The sequence below is a fragment of the Meriones unguiculatus genome, chromosome 14 (assembly GCF_030254825.1).
Source record: "Meriones unguiculatus strain TT.TT164.6M chromosome 14, Bangor_MerUng_6.1, whole genome shotgun sequence".
NCBI classification, from domain to species: Eukaryota; Metazoa; Chordata; class Mammalia; order Rodentia; family Muridae; genus Meriones; species Meriones unguiculatus.
In genome coordinates, this window is record NC_083361.1 from 1,301,120 (window position 1) to 1,323,085 (window position 21,966).

The following is a 21,966-nucleotide window of genomic DNA, read 5'->3' on the forward strand; positions in this document are numbered from 1 at the left end:
CAGGAAACGCTCATCCGGCTCATCCCAGATGAAGAATCATCCCAGATGAAACAGGAGGCTGAGTTCAGATTGCCCTTCTTCTGAGAAGGGGAAGTCTGTCATTTTAACTGAGTACTGAGTGGGTGGGGCCTATTTATGACACAAGAGGGGAGCCCCTCCCTTCCTGCAAACAGTCCTGGCACCCGAGCCTCCTCCTAGTCCTAATCCCTCTCCCCAAGTAAGAGGTGCTGCAGAGTGGTGGCTTGGAGGGGGCTGGCGGTGAGGAACCCACAGGCCAGCTGTAAAAACAGGAATGCCCAGACAAAGGATTCGAGCCCACAGTGGGGTGCCATCATGAAAGATCTGTAGGAGAGAGGCCTGAAGGGGACGGGCAGAGGATGAAGCCTCGGAGACCAACTTCTTTCCCAAGGGAGGTAGCAAGTGTGGAGCCAAGCTCTACCTCAGTATGCAGGCCGGAAGGGAAGCCTGAGACACAGCAGAAAGCCATGAGCCGGCCAGACTCTGAGCCGGCCTGGCCAGCATCAGCCGTGCTGCAGGGACTGGGAACCCCACAGAAGCCAAGTCTCCCGAGCGAGCCTGCCCAGCACGAGGCCGAATCCCAGCAGGAACCGAGAGGTCAACAGAAATCTGCTCTCCAGGCCCGCCTGGCCCCAGTCGCCTCCACTGCACAAGAATCACCCCCCCAGAAAGCGCACTTAGCTCAACAGGAAGCCACCTCCCACCAGCCCGGGACGGGAAGAGAGTCCGTAAGCCAACAGGACGAACTCGGAGAAGAGCAGGTGGGGATGCCCGGGCCTGGGCCCAGAGAACCACCTCTGGGTCCACAGCAGGTGGACACATCTGCGGCCCAGGCTGCATCTGGAGCCGTCCCCAAACTCCACACCCAGCCTGCCTCTGGACCCCAAGAGAGACCGGAGCTGGCCACAGCCCAGCACACCCCGCTGGACCAGAGAGCCAAGTCCAAGCACGGACCTGTGGCGGAGTCGGGCTTCCTGACACGGCTGCACGAGCTCTCCGTTCCGAGGAGCGCCCACGAGTGGAGGGCCTTTTTTGACTGGGTCACAGACTCTGACACAGAGGCACAACTGAGCCCGTCCTCAAGCCCAGTTCCTCCCAAGCCGAGCTGTGCAACAGTGGGCCCGGGACCGTCACTGCCCTTCAAACGGAAGCCTGACTGTGAAAAGATGGCAGGCTCTGGTGGGAAGTCGCATGGTAAGAAAGCCACCCTCCAGGGTCACACACAGCACTGGGGCACAGGTGAGTGTGGGCGGGGCCGCAAGAGCCTTCCAGGGCCAGTCACGCATCCGCGCTGGCTTTGTGTCTAGGGTCATGACCCGAAGGTCACCTCCAGACGCCCCTGTGAAATCGAGCGTGATACCCCCCAGTCTGTAAAAAAGGGAAACAGCAGACGCAGGACTAAAACCAGGGTTTCTCCTTTTGCACCAGGCTGCCCCCATAAAAGATAGGAAAGAGGTAGGGAAGAGCTCTGACTCGGGAACCAGGTCAGAGAAAAACTGTCTTCCTCCTAGCTTTCTTCCATGAGTCCCGGCAGAGGGGTGGCTGAGCACTGGCTGTGAGGCAAATGTAGCAGTAGGCCACAGCAGCTCAGTGTGGGCCTTCCCTTAGCCACTGTGGTGTGAGCTAGCTCAACAGCCAGGACATTCACAGCCTGTTTTATGGCGAACAGAAGCTTGGGAAAGGGTGGTGTGGCAAGGTCGAGGCTGAATGAAAGCAGCCTGATGAAGTGCACTCCAAGCCGCTTTTCTTCCTTGTGCAAAGAAGGAAAAAGAGGGAACAGCATAGAGCCCCACATTGACAGGAGCACAAGGAAAGTCACAGTCCTGACAGGAGCAGGGAAAGTCACAGTCCTGACAGGAGCACAAGGAAAGTCACGGTCCTGACAGGAGCAGGGAAAGTCACAGTCCTGACAGGACCTCAGGGAAAGTCACAGTCCTGACAGGACCTCAGGGAAAGTCACAGCCTCACAGCCCTGACAGGAGCACAGGGAAAGTCACAGTCCTGACAGGAGCAGGGAAAGTCACGGTCCTGACAGGACCTCAAGGAAAGTCACAGCCCTGACAGGAGCACAAGGAAAGTCACAGTCCTGACAGGAGCAGGGAAAGTCACAGTCCTGACAGGAGCACAAGGAAAGTCACAGTCCTGACAGGAGCTCAGGGAAAGTCACAGTCCTGACAGGACCTCAGGGAAAATCAGATTCCTGACAGGAGCAGGGAAAGTCACAGTCCTGACTGGAGCAGGGAAAGTCACGGTCCTGACAGGACCTCAGCGAAAGTCACAGTCCTGACAGGAGCTCAGGGAAAGTCACGGTCCTGACAGGACCTCAGGGAAAGTCAGAGTCCTGACAGGAGCAGGAAAAGTCACAGTCCTGACAGGACCTCAGGGAAAGTCACAGCCCTGACAGGAGCACAGGGAAAGTCACAGTCCTGACAGGAGCTCAGGGAAAGTCACGGTCCTGACAGGACCTCAGGGAAAGTCACAGCCCTGACAGGAGCACAAGGAAAGTCACAGTCCTGACAGAAGCAGGGAAAGTCACAGTCCTGACAGGAGCACAAGGAAAGTCACAGTCCTGACAGGAGCTCAGGGAAAGTCACAGTCCTGACAGGACCTCAGGGAAAATCAGAGTCCTGACAGGAGCAGGGAAAGTCACAGTCCTGACAGGAGCAGGGAAAGTCACGGTCCTGACAGGACTTCAGCGAAAGTCACAGTCCTGACAGGAGCTCAGGGAAAGTCACGGTCCTGACAGGACCTCAGGGAAAGTCAGAGTCCTGACAGGAGCAGGGAAGTCACAGTCCTGACAGGACCTCAGGGAAAGTCAGAGTCCTGACAGGAGCAGGGAAAGTCACAGTCCTGACAGGAGCAGGGAAAGCCACGGCCCTGACAGGACCTCAGCGAAAGTCACAGTCCTGACAAGGACCTTAGGGAAAGTCACAGTCCTGACAGGAGCAGGGAAAGTCACAGTCCTGAGGGCCTGGGGTGCTGATGCTCTTTCACCTCAGGGAGCCGTCCCTCCTCCCCAAGAGCCCGCTCTGAGAGAAGGTCGAAGCTTTCTTCTCCCACGTTCCGGATTCCAGAAGCTTCCAGCGTGCTCCGCTGAGGCGGCTGTAGCGGGCCTCCTGTTTCCCGCCTTTTCCCGGGCAGCGGAGCTCCCTCGGGGAGGCCCCTCTCGGCAGGGCAGGCCTGGGCCGCCAGCCGCTGGGCAGGCGGAACCTCCTCTTCCCCACTCCTTCAGCCCTGGGTTCTGGGGAAGAAGACGGGACGGAGCGGGGGCCACAGAGCCACAGAGCGCAGGGACCGGGCGGGAGGGGGTCTGGCCGGCAGGCGGGGAGGGGCCGTTGGTTTGGTTTGGTTTTTTCGGAGTCAGGAAGGCTAGCCTCGGCTACTCGGTGGGCTCCGGGCGGCGGCGCTGGAGGGCGCGCGGGAGCGGGGCGGGGCGAGGGCGGGGCCTCCCAACGGCTGCCCGGCGCGGCCCCGCCCCCAGCCCAGGCCCCGCCCACGCCCCGGGCGCGGCCCCGCCCCCCGCTCCTTTCCCACCCGCGGGGCAGGCGCGCGGGCCGGGCTCGGGGCTAGGGCGCGGGGCGGCGAGACGCGGCGCCTCTCGGGCTGCGAGCATCCTCTGCGGCGAGGCTCGCGCGCCCGCCCCGCCCTGAGCCGCTTCCCGCCGCCGCCGGGCTGGCCTCCTCCTCCGCCGCGGGGGCGGCTGCCCGCGGCTCCTTTAACGCGAGCGAGCCTGGGCCGCGCCCTGGCCCCGCCCACTGGAGGCGGGACCGGCGAGGAGCGGGCCCGCGATTGGACGGCGTGGGGGCCCGGCGGTGGTGTGTACCGGAGATCGACTCCGGGGAGGGACTTGCGCGCCGGGCCGGGCAGGACTGATGGAGCCCGCCGTGGAACCGGGGTCCGGGGGGCCCCAGGCCTCCAGGCAGGCCAGAGACGGGCCGAAGAGCCGCGGTCGCCGGGGCTGGCGAAAAGGCAAGGTCAAAGGTGAGCCGGCGGCACTTCCCGCGGGGCCCTGGGTGGACGGGCCCACTTCCACGCGGGACGCGGTGGCCTGAGCCACCGTGGGGCTGGTGTGAGAGTGGGAGGTCCCACCCGCACGTGGAGCCTACCGGCTGCCCCCGCGCGCTCTGCAGAAAGGGCCCTGGAACGCGGCCTGTCCGGACAGGGTCCCGCTCGGTGCCTGATTTTCCGTGTGTGTGACCAAGAGGAACAACCTTGACCTGAGGGTTCTGGGCCTGGGAAGTGGTTCAAGCGCCGATTTTCATGTCGTCTGCGCTCGTAAAAGAATAATGGGGAAGAACTGTAGCAGCTTTTGCCAAAAGAGGAAGGATAGGCCAGCAAAAGGTAGGCTCGGGGTACCCGATACCCGAGAAAGCTCACAGCCCTCCTTAACTCTCGGGCCACCTGTTTCGGCAGCCCAGCAACTCTGGGGCGACTTCCACACGTGAGAACTTTCCAGCTGGCTTTGCCCCTTCACACCTCCCTCAGGGAGAGGGGAGGGTTTCAGCTTCCCTGGGTCTAAAGGCTGGAGAGACAGGGACAGACCAACCAGAGGGGTCGCAAGGCTCAGCAGGAGCTGCTAACCCTGGCTCGGCTCTGAGTCTCCTGTTTTGTGGCACTACCTAGCCAAACCTAGAGCCCGGTGAATGCTCGGCCCTCCCCGCCCTGCAGCTCCAGGGGGCCTCCTCAGGCCCACCAGGGCTGGCTGTGCAGGCGAAAACAAAGAGGAAAAAGGAAAAACCTGGCATGGCTCCCGAGCCCCCAAATTCATCATCCCCTGCCTCCCTTGGTAGACAAGTAGAGCATTACAGACACGAGTGTGAACGGGCCCAGACAGGCTGGAGCTCAAGCAGGAGGCTGAAAAGAGCCTCCTGGCCACAGCAAGGGTACACAGCAGGACCCTGCACTGTGAGGCAACGTGGAGCCTGTGTCTCCTCTTCCTGCCTTTTCTCTGAGTTCTGAGTACACCTGTAGCGCTGTTGTCTGCTCGAATGTGGGCCATTTTCCACACAACCGGGAGAGGTGGGTGTGAGGATACGGTCTGTCTCTGCGAGGCACCAAGCTCCCGAGAGTGGGCTTGGGTCACCTTGTTTACCTAGAGGCCCTGCCACGCGCACATTCAGATATTTATTAGATTGATAAGGGAAGGAATGTGTGTAGTGTGACATGGACTATTAATAGCTGAGCCGCCCTGAGTGTTGTGAGGAGTCAGAAAGAATCTGCTTGAGTAAGGCTCCTTGCCCAGGGCCCAGCCTATCGCAAAGATGGCAGCTCTGCCTGCCATTTCCTGAGGCTCTTCCTGATGCCCTTCCTCAGACCTGTGAGTCAGGTCCCACCCCTGCTCCAAGGGTCCCTGACTGGCTGGAGCAGTCTTTGATTCACGCCATCCTGCCAGTAACTGGATGAGACTGCTGTCATTATCATCAGCCCATTTCCCAGATGGTGACACAGAGGCCTGAGCCAGCTGCACTTCCTTTACCTGCCAGTGAGGACAGAGGGGCACATCCAGCCTTCCCAGCAAGGGGTGTGGCAACTGATGGCCGCCGCGTGCCCCACCTTCAGTCTGCATCTGAAGGGCCCGCCGCAAACCTGAGGTGCCAGCTGTGGCTTCCTGTAGCTATCAGGACAGACTCAAGACCTGCGGACACAGACAGGAAGACTGGTTGCCAGGCTACCAGCCCACACCTCTGATCCCATCGCTTGGGGGAGGCCGAGTCAGGAGAATCATCATTAGTCCCAGGCAAGCCTGGCCGCCGGCCAGTCAGGACTACAGAGTGAGACTCTGGCTGCTCGTCCAGTGGACCTGGGTTCAATTCCCAGAACCACATGGCAGTTCACAGCTGTCTGCAACTTCAATTCCAGGGGATGCAACACCCTCACACAGACGTAGATGCAGGCAAAACACCAATGCACGTAAAATAAAGATCCAAAGCCGAGCATGGTGGCCCGGGCCTTTAATCCTAGCCCTCAGGAGGCAGAGGCAGGCAGATCTCTGTGAGTTCAAGGCCAGCCTGGCCTACAGAGAGAGTCCAGGACAACCAGGGCTACACAGAGAAACCCTGTCTCAAAAAACAATAAATGTCGGTCATTAAAAAAGCTTATAAACAAGCAAATGTAATAAATACAGCAAAAGGAAAAGATCTTGGAGTCGGGCTCCGCTTAGCCACCTGAGCACATGACGGCACAGATCCCGAGGTGCTGTCCAGGACCTTGTCGGCGTGGTGGCACACGCCTGTACTCAGAAGTGGGGAAGCGGAGGCAGGAGGACAGAAAGACGTTCAAGGCCATCCATATTTACGTGTCAGTCTGAGGCCAGCCTCAAATACATGAGAAAAAGAGTCCTGTCTTCAGAAGGAGAAAATCTTGAGCAAGGGAGGTAGAGAAAACAGCACAGCAAGAGCAAAAAAAAAAAAAAAAAAAAAAAAAAAATTGATGGGAGAAGCAGCGACACAGGACAGTACAGTGGGGCCCTGGCTGGAGGGAGCTGGGGACAGAGCAGGGGCCAGCAGGGTGGGCCAGAGGCGCGCGGAGGCGGGGTTAGAAGGCCTTGTCTGAGATGGAAGTGTCTCCCTGAGAGGAAGGCGTGGCCAGGGGCGCTTCCAGAAGATCCTGCGGTGCTCTGCAGGAGACAGCCCTACATCAGCTGCGCTCGGGAGCCCTACCACCACCAAGGGAGGATGGAGGCCCGGGTGTGGTGGCATGCACGGCCCACGGTTCCCAGTATATAGGGCACGTGGGGCTGGGGGCTGGCTCAGATGGTGGGAGGGTGGGGACATGGCATGAGAACTCTCTCGGTTTCTGCTCAAGCAAACAGTGAATTCTGTTCTCAGCAAACACAAACACACATGGAGACTGGACACACCCAAACACGCATATAGATTCTTTTTGTTGTTTTTATTCTCATTTAGTTTTCTGTGTTCGTTTTGGAGGCAGGGTTCATGTATAAATCCCAGACTGGCTTTGAACTCACTGTAGCTGAGATGACTTTGAACATCAGATCCTCTTGTCTCTACCTCCACAGTGCTGGGATTACAAATGTGCGCCCCCACACCATCTGTACAGTCTTGGGGATCAAACCCAGGGTTTGTACGTGCTAGGCACACCCTCCACCAGCTGAACCACATCCTAAAAACAGGACACGCCCATACAAGCCGGACATCCAAGACAAAACCCAGTTCCAGGTCAGGACACACACGATACACACCCTAAAAACAGGAGCACATCCATACAAGCCGGAAATCCAAGACAGCATAGTCACAGGTCAGGACACACACGATACACACACCCTCAGACATGTCAAGAAACATGAAAGCACGTTGCTGTGCTGCATCCAGGAACCAAAGTCCAGGCCTGAGAAGCTGGCAAGTGGCTCCTCAGGGCAAAGGGCTGGAGGAGCAGGAGCACGGTTCAGGGCAGAACAGTTGTCCAGCGTGGACAAGTCTGACCCCAGCACCAGCAGGGGAAACCGTCTCTCAGGGCAAAGGGCTGGGGCCTAGGCCCCTCCCCCACTGCCGAGTCCCCCAGCCTACCTTTGCCCCATTCCTGCCATTCCTGCCATGGCCCCATCGGGTGTGCCCTTACCCCAGTGCCCTCTGCCTGGGATTCTGGCAATCTCAATATCCCTTCCTCCTAGCTCCGGCCAGCCCGGTCTTCAGGGAACTGTGCTGAGTGAGGCAAAGAGCAGGGCCTCAAGTCGCAAGGACTGGGGAGCCAGCCCTTCCCCTGCTGCTTCTTCACATGCTTGCTCTTCAAAAGTTCTTCATCCCTGAGGAGCACCCCAACCCGTCCTCCCCACGTGCCCGGGCGGGAGGGCAGTCAGCAGGCAAGCCTGGCAGGTACAGCTCGGGGGCTAGAGAATCTCCTGGGGGTGCAGTTACGAGATCACACTGTGGAAGGGTAGTGACAAGGGCTGCAAGGAGAGAGAACCACGCGGCATCTCGGGCTGAGTGAGCCAGGAGCAGCACACCCTGCCTCCCTGGCGGGTGTCGCTCCAGAGTCACACATGCTTACACACAGGCTGGGCTGGGTAGAGTGGCTCAGCATGGGCTCCACATGAGGGTCACCCAGCAAGTGACCTGGCCCGCGCCCCCCACCGCTTAGCTCACCTGCCCCCGAGGCTCTGGCGCTTGTCTGTTGGTGGCCCTGGGAAAGGACAGCCCTCTCCCCTTCACACGTTCGCTGGTGGGCTTTGGGGCCACCCTCCCCTCCATCAGGACGACAGTCCAAGGACAGACACTGAGGACTCACCCAGCCAAACGCCGGGAGCCCTCTGGGCCTCTCTACACAGCTGGTTCAGAGGCCCTACGCCTGGCTTGTATGTTTGTGACTTTGTTTCCTCAAATCAGCCATACTCCACGTTTTGAGCTTTCTGCTCTCTCCTCGGGGAGGCAGACTGCACAACGTGCCCATGCCAGGGCACAAGTTGGCACTAGGCAGAAGCGAGGGTGGACCTTAGCGGTGGGGGAAGCAAGGCGAGGGCCTCCTCCGGCTGAGGCCTGAGGGCGAGGAGGAGCTGCTGGGCAGGGGCCTCCTCCGGCTGAGGCCTAGGGCGAGGAGGAGCTGCTGGGCAGGAGCTTGTGGAAGAACCCGAAAGTATGAGCCTTGGCCTCCCCGTATGTGACATGGACTTGACTGGCAGCAGGGTCGGCTGTGAAAGGTAAACCAAGGCCCCAGGTAGGGATACCACCCCGGAGGCTGTGGCCCAGGGCTGAGTTTGGTGCCACCCTCAGTCGGCTTCTGCCCTCACAGGAGGAGAAGCAGGGCTGCCCACTTCTTTTCCCTAACAGCTGGGGACAGCTGTGCCAGGGCCAGTTGGGGTGGAAACTGACATCACTGAACTCTGGCTCCCTGAATCCACTTGGGGGAGAAGGAGGACAGCTTGGCTGGGTGAGAGGGGACAGGGTGTTCAGGACTCAGGCATGGGACGCCTGGGTCCTAAGGGACAGGACTGGGACTGGATCCCTCATATGAGGAAGAGGAGGTTGAGCAGGGAGGAGCTGGGGCAAGGGCGACTGGCTGTGAGCGGGGGCTGGGGGCGGGATCCAGGGCTCTAAAGAAGAGAGCCTGGCACCAGGACTGTGCCGAGCGGAGCAGCAGGCGGGCAGGAGGGGCAAGGAGCTGAACTCTGGGCTCTGTGTACGACATGTGATTCTCACTATCCATTCTGGATGGGCGGTGAAGCAAACGGCCACACCCTGGCCAGCCTGGTCCCTCCCCAGTTTATCGCCCCAGGCAGCTACTGGCACTAGCCACAGACCTGCTGTGCCAGCCTGGGGAGCTCCAGTCCAGAGCAGCCTGGAGGGGTGAGTGCAGGGCCAGCTGAAACAGAATGGCTGCTGCCAGAACCCAGGCCTGGAAGGGAGAGGACACGCTGTCTTCTTGGGGGAAAAGGCTGCAAAGCCAGGAGCCAGGAGGGCCTGGACCTCTGGAAGGGCAGGTTGACCCAAGGGCCAAGGGCAACTCAGCCAAAGTGTGATAGCAAGGTCTAGGTAACAGATGTCCCAGGAACACGGGCTCTAGGGAGCACACAGAGGGCCCTGAGTGCGGGGGCCGGCAAAGCATGGAGCCAGGTTTGGGGCGGCTACAGGGGAGCTTTGAGAGTCCTAGGAGGGACACTGCAGGCGCAGGGCCCTGGACCCGGATGCCAGCGTCTCCGTGGACCCCGACATCATCCGTTCAGCCTCTGGCTCCTTACCACCCTCAGCGTCTCCTCCTGTGAAGGAGGGTGCTGGCAGCAACAGATCTGAGCCAAGGCATCCCGGGTCTCTGGGAACTAACCCTCAGCCTGGGTTTGGCTGCTGAGGTCAACGTGAGCCATTTCAGGCGGGAGAGAGGGACAGTGCAGTCTAAGGCAGGTGCGCAGGGAGAGCCGGCGACTGTAAGCAGGGATGTCAGGGTGCTGAGGTCTGGGAGCCCCACAGAGAGATGAGGAGGGAGATGTGTTCTGGAAGGGGTTCCATGGGCAGGCAGGCTTGAGTGAGCAGGAGCGAGTCCGTGGTAGGGAAAGGCTGGGATTATAGACGGCGCTCAGGAGGAGGCTAGATGTGCAGGGCGACCCGGGGAGGTGGGAATGGCTGCGTTGACCACTGACCATTAGAAAGGGTTTTTGGGCAACCCCGGGAGCCTCAGAAGGAAAGTGGGAATGGGGCTTGAGAAAGGGAACCGCTGGGCATCCAGATTTCCCAGAAGAAGGAGGACAAGTCCAGAGAGAGTAAACAAAGATAGGAGTTCACTCTTGAATACCTGGAAGGAAGTCGGGGGGGGGGGGGAAGCTCTGCAGTAAAGGCACACGAGGATCCAGACATGCTGGACTCCGGCAGGGACTCCCAGATCCGGGAGGGCGGGGAGCCAGGGCAGCTAAGAGGACCACAGAGTCAGGGCTTCAACACCCCGCCGCTAGGCAGAAAGAGGAGGAGGCCTCAGACTTCGGGAAGCCAAGAAGAGAGCCCTAGGTGTGAGAGCTGAAGGCCCTTGCCTCCCCCAGAGGTGTGGAGCACCCTTTGGGCGTGAGGAAGGAGGAGCTACAGCTTTGGATCTAAGCAAGGATGGGCCCAGGGAAGAGAGGTAGGACCTGGGCTCCTGGGCCTGACAGACCTTGCATCTTCCCACAGCCTCTGCGTTCTCACACAACATGGATCTCCGCACAATGACGCAGTCACTGGTGACACTCGCAGAAGACAATATGGCCTTCTTTTCAAGCCAGGGCCCGGGAGAGACCGCGCGGCGGCTGTCCAACGTCTTTGCAGGTGTTCGGGAACAGGCGGTGGGGCTGGAGCCGACGCTGGGCCACCTGCTGGGCGTGGCCCACAAGTTTGACCTGGACACAGAGACGCCAGCTAATGGATACCGTAGCTTGGTACACACAGCCCGCTGCTGCCTGGCACACCTGCTACACAAATCCCGCTACGTGGCCTCCAACCGCCGGAGCATCTTTTTCCGCGCCAGCCACAACCTGGCAGAGCTGGAGGCCTACCTGGCCGCCCTCACCCAGCTGCGAGCTCTGGCCTACTACGCCCAGCGCCTGCTGGCTATCAACCGGCCAGGGGGGCTCTTCTTTGAGGGCGATGAAGGACTCACAGCTGACTTCCTGCAGGACTATGTCACGCTGCACAAAGGCTGCTTCTATGGCCGCTGCCTGGGTTTTCAGGTGAGTGCCTGCCCCTGTCCTCCCAGTGAAGGCGCTGGTGGCTGGCGATGTGTCCTTGAACCACGCTAATCAGAGCTACTGCATTCAGGACTCAGACCACAGACTGGCAGGGAACGCTGGCAGGAGCTCAGAGCTGGACTCTGGGGTTAGCTCACGACCCTTGACCACATCTGCCACACCTCAGAAATCGCTTCACCAGCTGTGTCTGGTAACTCAGACCTGCCACGGCCCAGCTACTCAGGAAGCTGAGGCAGAAGGCTGCAGGGCCTGGTGGAGCTCACAGAGTGAGGTGGAGGCCGGCCTTGGTCACTTAGTGAGACCCTGGCTGAAAAGTAACAAGAAGGCGAGGGTGCGCTCATCCGTACAAAATGCCTGTGGCAGAGCTCAGGCCCCAGGGGAGGGCCACGCTGAGGGCACACTCATCACGCTGAGGGTACACCTGTCAGCACGCCTGCGGCCAGGGCTCAGTCCCCAGACGGGGGCCACGAAAGGTTCATTTGGCTTTCCTTTCTCCTCAAGTAGCGCAGGCTGAGCTTAGTCCTCAAAGTCTAAGCGCTCTGCTGCCGCGCTGTATGCCGGGTCCACCCACTCTTGTCCCTGAGGTTCAAGAGTCTGAGCCCTCTGGGAGGGTGATCAGTATTGGTCTCAAAGGCCCATTCTGTGTGAGTGCAATCCTGCCGTGTCCTCTGGGACTCTAGAAGGAAGGAAGGTACCATCCACAGGTGTCGGAGGGGCCCCTGGGCTGAGTTATAGAAGTCACATGATTTCAAAGTGGTCCTCAGGGCAGGACCAGCATACCCATCCCAGTGGGTGACAAGAGGAAGACGTGGCTGTGACTGCTTCCTCCCTGAGCTGGACCTTCTGACTCTAGCTGTGGGCCTTCTGTCCTTGCCCAGCCCAGCCCACCTCAGACATGCAGCCTGTCCCCACAGGGAAAGTGAGGTGACAGGACGCTCAGGAGGTGGAGGCAGGATTGCTGAGCAGTAGAGGCTCGCCTGAGCTGCAGCACAGACAGCAGGCAAGCCAGACGACACAGAAAGACCCTCCTCGAATTAGTTAATTAGAGAATTGGAGAAGGTAGAAAATGAGTCAGAAGCCAAGGTTGTCCCGGTCTGCCATTAGTGCCGACCCAAGGAACTGTCGAGCTGAATGAAGGATTCCAGCAGGAATTCGGGGGGAAGGGGGAAGCTGTGTGATGTCCCTCCCACCCTGTCTGTCCTCCCCGCACTTCACAGAGATGAGCATCCCCCTCCTCACCTTCCCTGAATGTCACTCCAGGCTTCCCGGCCGAGCAACCCAACACAATTGTTTCTGGGACTCTCCCTCAGGCACACTAAACCCACAAATACTGTCAGCCCGCCCCACCATCTCCCTGCTTTCATGTCCTGGCGTCAGCACAGGAAAGAAAGAAATTCTAGGCTGCCTGAATCTGTGTCCTGGCCACAAAGGCCAGGAGTGCCTGTGCTCTTTGGCCTGCTGGGGCCCAGGCCAAGAGCGTGGCCCGGGCCACCTGCCAGCTCCTGAGAACCCAGCCACTAGAGCGCATCACGCTGTCAAACGTCGCCTTCCAGGGCAGAGGCCTCCAGAGCTGCAGCTGCGCTCAGTCCCTGCTCCCTCACAGCCTAGCATGCTGTGCAGGGTCCGGTGTTTGCTGGGGGAGCTAACTGCTGACCCTGGCCTGGCCTCCTGTGGCTGAGCCTCCTGTCTGTCCCTTCTCTGCCACCTGTCATGTGAAGGTCTTCCCGGTCTGCCCCGACAGCCCTCTAGCCCCGAGTTCTCTGTACCAGCCCCGAATGCCTCCCTCACCCTCTGTTCTGATTCAGGAAGTTACTGTCTCCTCTTACTCGAGGTTCACAGCCCTCCAGATGCTCAGCGTGAGTCCAGCCCCTCAGGCTGGCCTTCTGTGCCTCGAAAACCTCCCTTGCTCGTTCCCTGTCTCGCTGGGCCCCGGGCACACATGGACTCGTGCTCCCCGTCCCTGCCCCGGCAGGACCACTCCTCCCCCGCTGCCCTGTGCGGCGGTGCAGCTTTAGCTTCTGCCCCTGCCCTCATTTGGACCCCGACTCCTGGCCTGGCCGGCGGTCACCGGGGCAGCCCTTCCGCTCATCAGTCCTGCCGGCATTACACTGCCCACCTTTATTTGTTCACCATCTCCTTCCGCTGAGGACACCAGGTCCGTGAAAGGGTCCAGGGCAATGCCCACAGCACAGGAGCTTGGTAAAAGCTGAATGGGTGCGCCTGCCCCTCCCTCTGCCCCACTCTCGGGCGGGTGGTGACACAGGAATCCCTTCACAGTTCACGCCCGCCATCCGGCCATTCCTGCAGACTCTCTCCATCGGGCTGGTGTCCTTCGGGGAGCACTACAAACGCAACGAGACAGGCCTCAGTGAGTGGCGGCTGGGCCCTGCCCACACCCTGTCCTGTCCCCGTTCCTAGCCTGGCGGAGCAGCCTCTGCCAGGGCTCCGTGACACCCCTCTTGCCCCCAGGTGTGACTGCCAGTTCCCTCTTTACTGGTGGCCGATTCGCCATAGACCCAGAGCTGCGAGGGTCGGAGTTTGAGCGGATTATCCAGAACCTGGACGTGCACTTCTGGAAGGCCTTCTGGAACATCACTGAGATCGAGGTGCTGTCGGTGAGTCGGGGCCGGGAGACCCCGAATGCTTGCAGATGGTGCTGTCGGGGCCAGGGAGACCCCGCATGCTTGCAGATGGAGACCGACTCCTAGACAGCCAGCCAAGCCACAGCCAGCCAAGCCACAGCCAGCCAAGCCACAGCCGGGGACTGCCGTGCCCCAGGCCCATGGACAGCACATAGGGCGAAGACGGGGCTGGGGCGGGAAGCCCACACCACCTCTATAACCCCTCTCGGGCACCTTTCTGTTCCCCCTCCAGTCTCTGGCCAACATGGCATCAACCACTGTGAGGGTAAGCCGCCTGCTCAGCCTGCCACCTGAGGCCTTTGAGATGCCACTAACCTCTGACCCCACGCTCACAGTTACCATCTCACCTCCCTTGGCACACACGGGGCCAGGGCCTGTGCTGGCCAGACTCATCTCATACGACCTGCGGGAAGGACAGGTGAGCCCCGGGCCCCGACGGCCACCCCAGCCCAGCCTCCCGCAGCCCTGCCTCCCGCAGCCCTGGAGGAGGGCAGCCCTGACCTACCAACCCTCCTCTTCACCACCAGGACAGCAAGATACTCAACAGTCTGGCGAAGTCTGAGGGCCCACGCCTGGAGCTGCGCCCGCGGCCCCAACAAGCACCCCGCTCTCGGGCCCTGGTTGTCCACATCCACGGTGGTGGTTTTGTGGCACAGACCTCCAAATCCCACGAGCCCTACCTCAAGACCTGGGCGCAGGAGCTGGGCGTCCCGATCATTTCCATTGACTACTCCCTGGCCCCTGAGGCCCCCTTCCCCCGGGCCCTCGAGGAGTGCTTTTTCGCCTACTGCTGGGCTGTCAAGCACTGTGCTTTGCTGGGTGAGACCCAGCCCTTGCTTCCTCGCATTCTTCCTGCCCTGCCCTGGCCACCCTTCCCCACCCCGCCCTGTCCTGCAAGGGCCACTAAGTCCCTGGGTTCTCAAGCCTCGGCCTCTCTACCTGCCCCTTACCCCTGGCCACCTGCCCTCTTCTGCCTCTGGCGCCTGGCGTGGGCTAGCCCCACCGCTGCCCACCCTCCATCTTGGCCACTTCAGCTCTGCCTTCTGCCCCGCCCCCCCATTCTAGCCTGGGTCTCTGGCCCCTCCCCGCCCGTCTCTCTTCCTCCCCAGCTGCTGGCTCATATGCCCACCTGCTTGCCAGGTCCTCACACCTCCCTCTTGGAATGCCAACACCTCAGGGGGGCATGAAGGCACAGCAGAGCCTGGCCGTACCCAGCCTGAACCCTGACCTTTGGTTTCCCAACTTCTCATGTCCTTGTGGGAAAACTACCCCGAGCGGCTCTCCCCCCCCCGCCCTTGCTGGTGACCCCTGAACCTCCACTTCCCCAGCACAGCCACCTCATGGTCCAAATTGTGCCTCTTGCCAGGACCCAAAACGCCATTGTGAGTGATGCTGGGCGCCCAGCTCTCCAGCTCACGCCTGGCTCTTGTCCCACCAGGATCAACAGGAGAGCGGATCTGCCTGGCAGGGGATAGCGCAGGGGGCAACCTCTGTATCACGGTGTCCCTGCGGGCGGCGGCCTACGGGGTGAGGGTGCCAGATGGCATCATGGCAGCCTACCCCGTGACCACCCTGCAGTCCTCCGCCTCGCCCTCCCGTCTGCTGAGCCTCATGGACCCTCTTCTCCCACTGAGCGTGCTCTCTAAGTGTGTCAGCGCCTACTCAGGTAAGCCTGCGCCAGAGCCTGGCAGCTGGAGGCCGGCGTGTCCTGCTCCAGGTGGGCGTGAGAGCTGGCCTGCCCGCTCAGCTGCCCCGTGCCTCTGCAGGAGCGGAGATGGAAGAGCACCCTGACTCCGACCAGAAGGCGCTGGGCATGATGGGGCTGGTGCAGCGGGACACCTCCCTGCTCCTCCGAGACCTCCGCCTGGGCGCCTCCTCCTGGCTCAACTCCTTCCTGGAGCTAAGCGGGCGCAAGTCCCAGAAGAGCTCAGCGCCGACACCTGGTGAGTGCCCGGGCGCCTCGCCTCAACCTTCCCTGCCTGGCTGTGGCCTTGGCCCCACGGCAGACCATGTCCTAGAAATCTCCCGCCTTCTGCTTCCCCAAGTCATCTCCCCACCCCAGGAACTGCCTCAAAAACAAAACCAAAACCTCTCAGGGCCAGAGGAGGCGTGCACCATTAGTCCCAGCATGTGAGAAGCAGAGGCAAGCTCACTGGGAGTTCAAGGCCAGCCAGGCTAACCAAGGCCACAGATGGAGACCCTGTCTCAGCAACCACCAACCCATGCATGGGGCTGGGGGCGGCTCAGGAGGCAAGTGTAAGAGCCCGAGCTGGGATCCCAGAGCTCATATAAAAGCCCGGCGTAGCAGCGCCCACCATGGCCTCGGCACTGGGCGGGCAGAGGCAGGCGAGCCCCCGGGACCTGCTGGAGCAGCAGTCTAGGTAGGCGAAGGCAGTGAGCTCTGGGGCCAGTGGAAGGCCCGACCCGCAGCTAAGGCCGGGCTGCCGAGCTGGCTCGGGGCCCAGGGCCGAGGCAAGAGCCTGCCTACAAATTGTCCTCTGGCCACCCACACACACAAAAACCTAACGAAAATTAAAGGGAAAGCCAAGGTGGGCGGTGCCTTGAGGAACACCACCACACACACACACACACACACACACACACAAGCACCATAAAAGGGAAGAGAGTTTGAGGGACCACTGGGCCCTGGGGGTGGGTTCCTGTAGGGGTCACACAGTCCAGCCCAGCTCCATGCTCAGTCAGTGCCTCACTGGCTGCTGGCGTGGATAAATGTTAGCAGGTAGAATCCTTGGTGTGCCCCTGTGAAATGGGCACAAGCGTACCTGCCTTTCGGGGCCACAGTGAGGACTGCACGCATTTGTGCCAAATGCCGAGCCAGCACCTGGCACGAAGGTGCTCTGAGAACTGGGCTCTGTGGCCCCGTCTGCAGAGCTGTGTGGGTCACACGCTGCCCCCACGGATTGGTAAAGGGGCTGTGGGTGGGACTGTGGGCGGGGCTGCCGCTGAGGGGCACAGCAGCCTGAGAAGGAGCGGTGCCTGTGGGATGGCTGAGGCGCGCTCCGCCCTGGGCACTGGCTTGCCTGCTTACAGTGATGAAACAGCTGTGAGAAACACTGGAGCCGGTGCCCGTGGGACGCCAGCTCTCTGGGGAAGTGACCAGCTCCTTTTGGCCATTCCCACCCTCTGGTGGAGCTGGTGAGCCTCCTGCTGGGGAGCCCAGAGGCGCTGACACCAGCCTGGGCGCGCGGCTCTGCAGGGCTCTGAGCACCACAGGCTCAAACATGAATGCGGCTGCGCTGCGGGCCCTCTGGAGAATGGTCAGCCCTGTGTGTCGGCCCTCTTGGAACGCGCGCTAACGGCTGTGTTCAGAGAGGAGAGGGGCAGCCTCCAGAAGCCCGCGATTTGCACGTCCCCAGCTGTGTGCCGCCCATCCGGCCTATGCCACAGCCCCACCTCCAGACTGCAGCCCTGGACACGAGCGCTGCCCCCTGCGGACCCCACAGCCTGTGCCCGGCCTCAGCCTGTCTTTGCCTTCTGCAGAGGCGGCGCGCCCCACGGAGACCATGCGCAGGAGCGTGTCGGAGGCCGCCCTGGCCCAGCCCGAGGCCCTGCTGGGCACAGACTCCCTGAAGGCCCTCACCATAAAGGACTTGGGCTTTAAGGGAAGCTCGGAGACGTCAGACACGCCAGAGATGTCGCTGTCCATGGAGACGCTCGGCCCCGCCACGCCCTCCGACGTCAACTTCTTCCTGCGGCCTGAGAATTCCACGGAAGACTCCTCCGAGGCCACCGACGACCTGAGCCCCATGGGCAGAGGCCCGCACGCGCGCACCGCCTTCCCCGAGGGCTTCCACCCGCGCCGCTCCAGCCAGGGCGTCCTGCACATGCCCCTCTACTCGGCGCCCATCGTCAAGAACCCCTTCATGTCTCCTCTGCTGGCCCCGGACAGCATGCTCAAGACCCTGCCGCCCGTGCACATAGTGGTGAGGGCGCGGCTGGCCGGGGGCAGGGCCGGAGGGGCGGGGCGGGTGGAGGACGTCCCCCTCACTTCTTCCCACGCCCGCCCCTCCCGCCCTCCCCCCTCCCGTGCGGGCCTGTGCTCCCCGCCCCCGCCCCGCCCTCCAGGCGTGCGCTCTGGACCCCATGCTGGATGACTCCGTCATGTTCGCCCGGCGGCTGCGCGACCTGGGCCAGCCCGTGACCCTGAACGTGGTGGAGGACCTGCCGCACGGCTTCCTGAGCCTGGCGGCGCTGTGCCGCGAGACCCGGCAGGCGGCCGAGCTGTGCGTGCAGCGCATCCGGATGGTCGTCAGCCCGCCGGCCGCGCCGCTGGTCTGAGCGGGCACGGGGAGGGGGCACTAAAGCACCTCTTACTCCAGCTCCGGCCTCGTGCTCTGCGGCCCGCTCGGGCTGGGCGGGGCGGGGCGGGCCGAGCCTTCCCCGGGACCGCGGGCGGGCGGGGCCGGGGGTCGCTGCCGGGGAGGGGGCGCGCCCGCACGGTCCCCGCCGACCCTCACACTGCCTTCTGCTGCTGCTGTAGCCGACGCCGTCGGCCTCCTGTAAATAAAAGTTGTTGACTAGCCGGGCCTCTCTAAGTGGGGGCGTCTCCCGGCAGCCGGCAGCGCCGGGGGAGGGGCCGCGGGGCTCCGGCGCGCTCCGACCAGCCACCGGGCTGGGGCACCGAAGGCCTGGGCGGCCTGGCCCGCGAGACCCTGGCTTTAGAGTCAGTGTCGACCCGTGGGCTGCTGCCTCCGGGATGCCACGGGAGACCCGGCCTCAGCCTTAAAAGCACAGGACCGCAGCTGGCCCCAAGCGCCCGCGTGGGAGCATACCTAGCCCCAGGCCCAGGGGGCAAGGGCACACCAGGTGTGCACATGGTGACCAGGCGGACGACACCCAAACGCAGTCCCTAAAAATGAATACGGGCCGAGAACCGCGGCAGTGAGCACGCCTCGGGGCAGAGAGCCAGGTGTGAAGTGGGGACCGCAGGGGCTGTGACCTGAACTACGGCTGGGGTGCAGCGAGGGTCCTTGTGAGGGCACTGCGGGCGGCTGGAGCCCCCGGAGGCGAGGCCATGAGGGTGGGGGTAAGGCCGAGCGCCCCAGAGCCAGCGGTGAGGTTGCATTAGACTCATTCAAGGTGGGGCTGGATGGAGGCAGAGCAAGACTCAGGCCTGGCCACGACGCAGGCGGGCAGTGGGCAGCCTGTTCCGTGGGAAGACGCGTAGAGGCGACACTTTAGGGGCATCCACAGCGGGGTCACTCTAGCCAGAACCAAAGAACCAGGATCCATCCAGAAGCAGCATGGCCGGAGGAGGGCCAGAACAGACAAAGCCCTGAGGCTTGTGGGCCCAGGACACAGAGAGGCCAGTGTGGGGTGCTGTGAGGGTCAGCTGGAGAGAAGGAAGTGAGGCGGGAGGGAGAAAGGGCGGGAGTAGTCCATGACAGACTCATGCCATCCTGGGGCCTCCCCCACCAACAGTATGAGATGTCACAGGTCTCATCCCGACTCAGGAGGTCGGCATCCAAATGTGGTGGGCGAAGAAGAGGAAGATAGGAGCCGGAGGGCGCCATGTCTGTGGACCGAGGAGGAGGGCGCCCGTGTCTGTGGAGGTTGAGGGGACCGAGGAGGAGGAGGGCGCCATGTCTGTGGAGGTTGAGGGGCAGGGATCTGACTGACCGGATCCTGACAGGGTGGGAGGGAGATGGGATGAGTCTCAGCCAGGTCAGAACGAGACGCAGAAGCGCAGGGCTCCCTCAGGGCCCACTTCTTCCCCAGGAAACTTCTGAACGGAAACCCGACAGGGAAAGCCGGAAACCCGACAGGGAAAGCCAGGCACGGGGCGCCCCTGTGACCCCGGCTGCAGAGGCTGAAGCAGGGCCGCCATCAGCCCAGTGAAGGGTGAGGTCATTCTGTGCCTCAGGCTGTCCTCAAACCGAGGCCCAGAGTGAGGCCCTGGGGGAGTGACCGAGCACTCCTCCGCCTGCTCCCCAAGCCCGGCCGCGGCGACCAGTCCTGGAGACCCTTCATGCCACCCAGCCTCTCTGCCGTCAGCCTCGCCCCAGGCCCCCATCCTCCCCGGCTGCGGAGGCGGGCGGGGCCGCTCCTGCCTCACGCCTCAGCGCTGCTCCCTGCGCGACCTGGCCCATCCCTGGCACTAACACTGCACACATGCACGCGCACTAACACGGCCAGCGGCTGCACACATGCACGCGCACTAACACGGCCAGAGGCTGCACACTAACACGGCCAGCGGCTGCGCACTAACACGGCCAGCGGCTGCGCACATGCACGCGCACTAACACGGCCAGCGGCTGCGCACTAACACGGCCAGCGGCTGCGCACTAACACGGCCAGCGGCTGCACACTAACACGGCCAGTGGCTGCGCACATGCACGCACATACACTAACGGCCAATGGTGCAGACGCACACACACAGTCGACTCCCAGGTTCTGGCTGGTGCCTCCTCCCAGCCTCTGCGCGGCCTCTGCCGCCACCTAGTGCTCCCCCGAGACGCACGCACGCCCGCGGCCGTGGGAGCTCCTCCCTGACCACGCCGACCCCAGAGCATCCCTGGCCCGCGAGGGCGGCGGCGGCCGCGGAAGCAGGGCTGAGCGGGAGCGAGCGCGCGGCGCGGACGGCGGGAAGCGACCCGCGGCGAGGAGGCCGTCCGGGCCCCGCGGCCCCGCCACTGCGCCGCCCCCGCGGCCGCCGCCCCACCAGGCTGAGCGCCAGCCCCGGCGGCCTCCCCGCCGAGGACCTACCTGGGCAGCCGGCCTCCGCGAGCCCCCGCGAGCCCCGCGCTCCGGCCCAGCCGGCCCGCCCGCGCGCCACAGCCCCGCCCATTGGCCGAACTAGCGGGGAGGGGCGTCTCTGGGAGCCTATCGCCGTCCCGCGAGGGCCGCGGCCCCGCCCCCGGGAGAGCCCCGCCCCCGGGAGCGCCACGCCCTCTAGAAAGCCCCGCCCCCAGAGCACTCCCTAGGGAGTGTCGGGTCCTGCTCCGAAGGCGAGGGGCAAGGATGGGGTTTGGGCGTCCCGTTCCCGGGGCGTTTCCGGGCGTTCTACTTCTTTTTTCTTCCCCCCTTCTTTTTTCCAGTACTGGGGGTTGAACCCAGGGCTTTTCGTATGCTAAACAAGGCCTCTGCCACCGGGCGCTGAACCTTTTCTTTTTTTTTTCTTTTTTTAAAGATTATTTTATTATGAACGCAAGGTTCTGCCTACACGTGCACCTGCACACCAGAAGAGGGCACCAGATCTCATTTTAGGCGGTTGTGAGCCCCCATGTGGTTGCTGGGAATTGAACCCAGGACCTCTGGAAGAGCAAGCAGTGCTCTTAACCTCTGAGCCATCTCTCCAGCCCCCTTTATTTTGAGACAGGGTCTCGCGAAGCTGCACAGACGGGCCTTGAGCTCGCTGTTACTCTGTAATCCCTCACCTCCAGAGAGCCTAAAATCGCAGGCCTACGCCCATTCCCGGCAGCCCTGGGGTCTGGGGAAAGGAGCCGCTCTCCTTGATCCTACAGGATCGGGCACTCGGGCCCCAGGAGGGGACAGATTGGTGTCAAGATTTCTGTGTCTGAGGTTCCGGAGGATCAGGAATTTAAAAGACTGGGGTGCAGGAATCTGAACTCAGATCCTGGGAGTCACCCTGGCTTGCCCGCCCTGGGCGGGAGATCTGGGTTTCAGGCTTTTATGAGACTGTTTGTGGGATGAGGCTGTGCCTCATCCCGAGGCAAGTTTTCTGAGTGTGAGCTGGGAGGGAACCTCCAGCCTGAGTGTCATTTCCACCTGCGCGCCTACCAAGGAAGCTGGGGGCAGAGCCTCCTGCAAAGGGAACCCGGAACGGGAGGAGAGGCGAGGATAAGGAGGAGACAAAGAGAAAAACAAACAAAGATGCCAAAGAAGAGATTAAAAATAATAAAACAGTAATAACAGTTCTCTTGCAGAGTTTACTGTGACCCGGGTTCTGCGCTGGAGCGTTTCACATAATTATTCCATGTTTTCCTCACGGTTCTGAGTGGCTGGAACATCACTGGTGTCATTATTATTATTATCCCCGTTTTACACCTGAGAAAATTGAGGTCCAGGGCAGGCCGATCAAGATACGTGGAGGGAAACGATACAGGTATGAAGGGCACACAGATGAAGATAACAAATAAAGCAGGCCCAGGGAAAAAGGAGACC

At 61.9% G+C, this 21,966-nt stretch overlaps 1 protein-coding gene and 1 long non-coding RNA gene across 3 annotated transcripts; one reads left to right on the forward strand and one right to left on the reverse strand.

Annotated features, from left to right (window-relative positions):
- Nucleotides 1-314: 314 nt before the first annotated feature.
- Nucleotides 315-18,362, forward strand: Lipe (lipase E, hormone sensitive type). 2 transcript variants are annotated; one of them, XM_060366396.1, is made up of 10 exons: nucleotides 315-1,257; nucleotides 10,626-11,161; nucleotides 13,457-13,547; nucleotides 13,649-13,794; nucleotides 14,054-14,239; nucleotides 14,349-14,640; nucleotides 15,260-15,487; nucleotides 15,588-15,764; nucleotides 17,323-17,765; nucleotides 17,908-18,362. In XM_060366396.1, exons 1-10 carry the CDS (start codon nucleotides 378-380, stop codon nucleotides 18,118-18,120), a joined length of 3,192 nt encoding a protein of 1,063 aa, XP_060222379.1. In that variant the 5' UTR covers nucleotides 315-377; the 3' UTR covers nucleotides 18,121-18,362. The 2 variants fall into 2 exon arrangements, with proteins under 2 accessions (XP_060222379.1, XP_021516816.1); XM_021661141.2 differs by lacking the exon at nucleotides 315-1,257 and adding an exon at nucleotides 3,666-3,999.
- On the reverse strand, nucleotides 10,700-20,626 carry LOC132647092 (uncharacterized). Its single transcript, XR_009585364.1, has 3 exons — nucleotides 20,548-20,626; nucleotides 13,296-13,521; nucleotides 10,700-10,831 (listed from the first exon to the last, which is right to left on the reverse strand). It is a non-coding gene; the product is annotated as an uncharacterized LOC132647092 (long non-coding RNA).
- Between the last annotated feature and the right edge of the window lie 1,340 nt (nucleotides 20,627-21,966).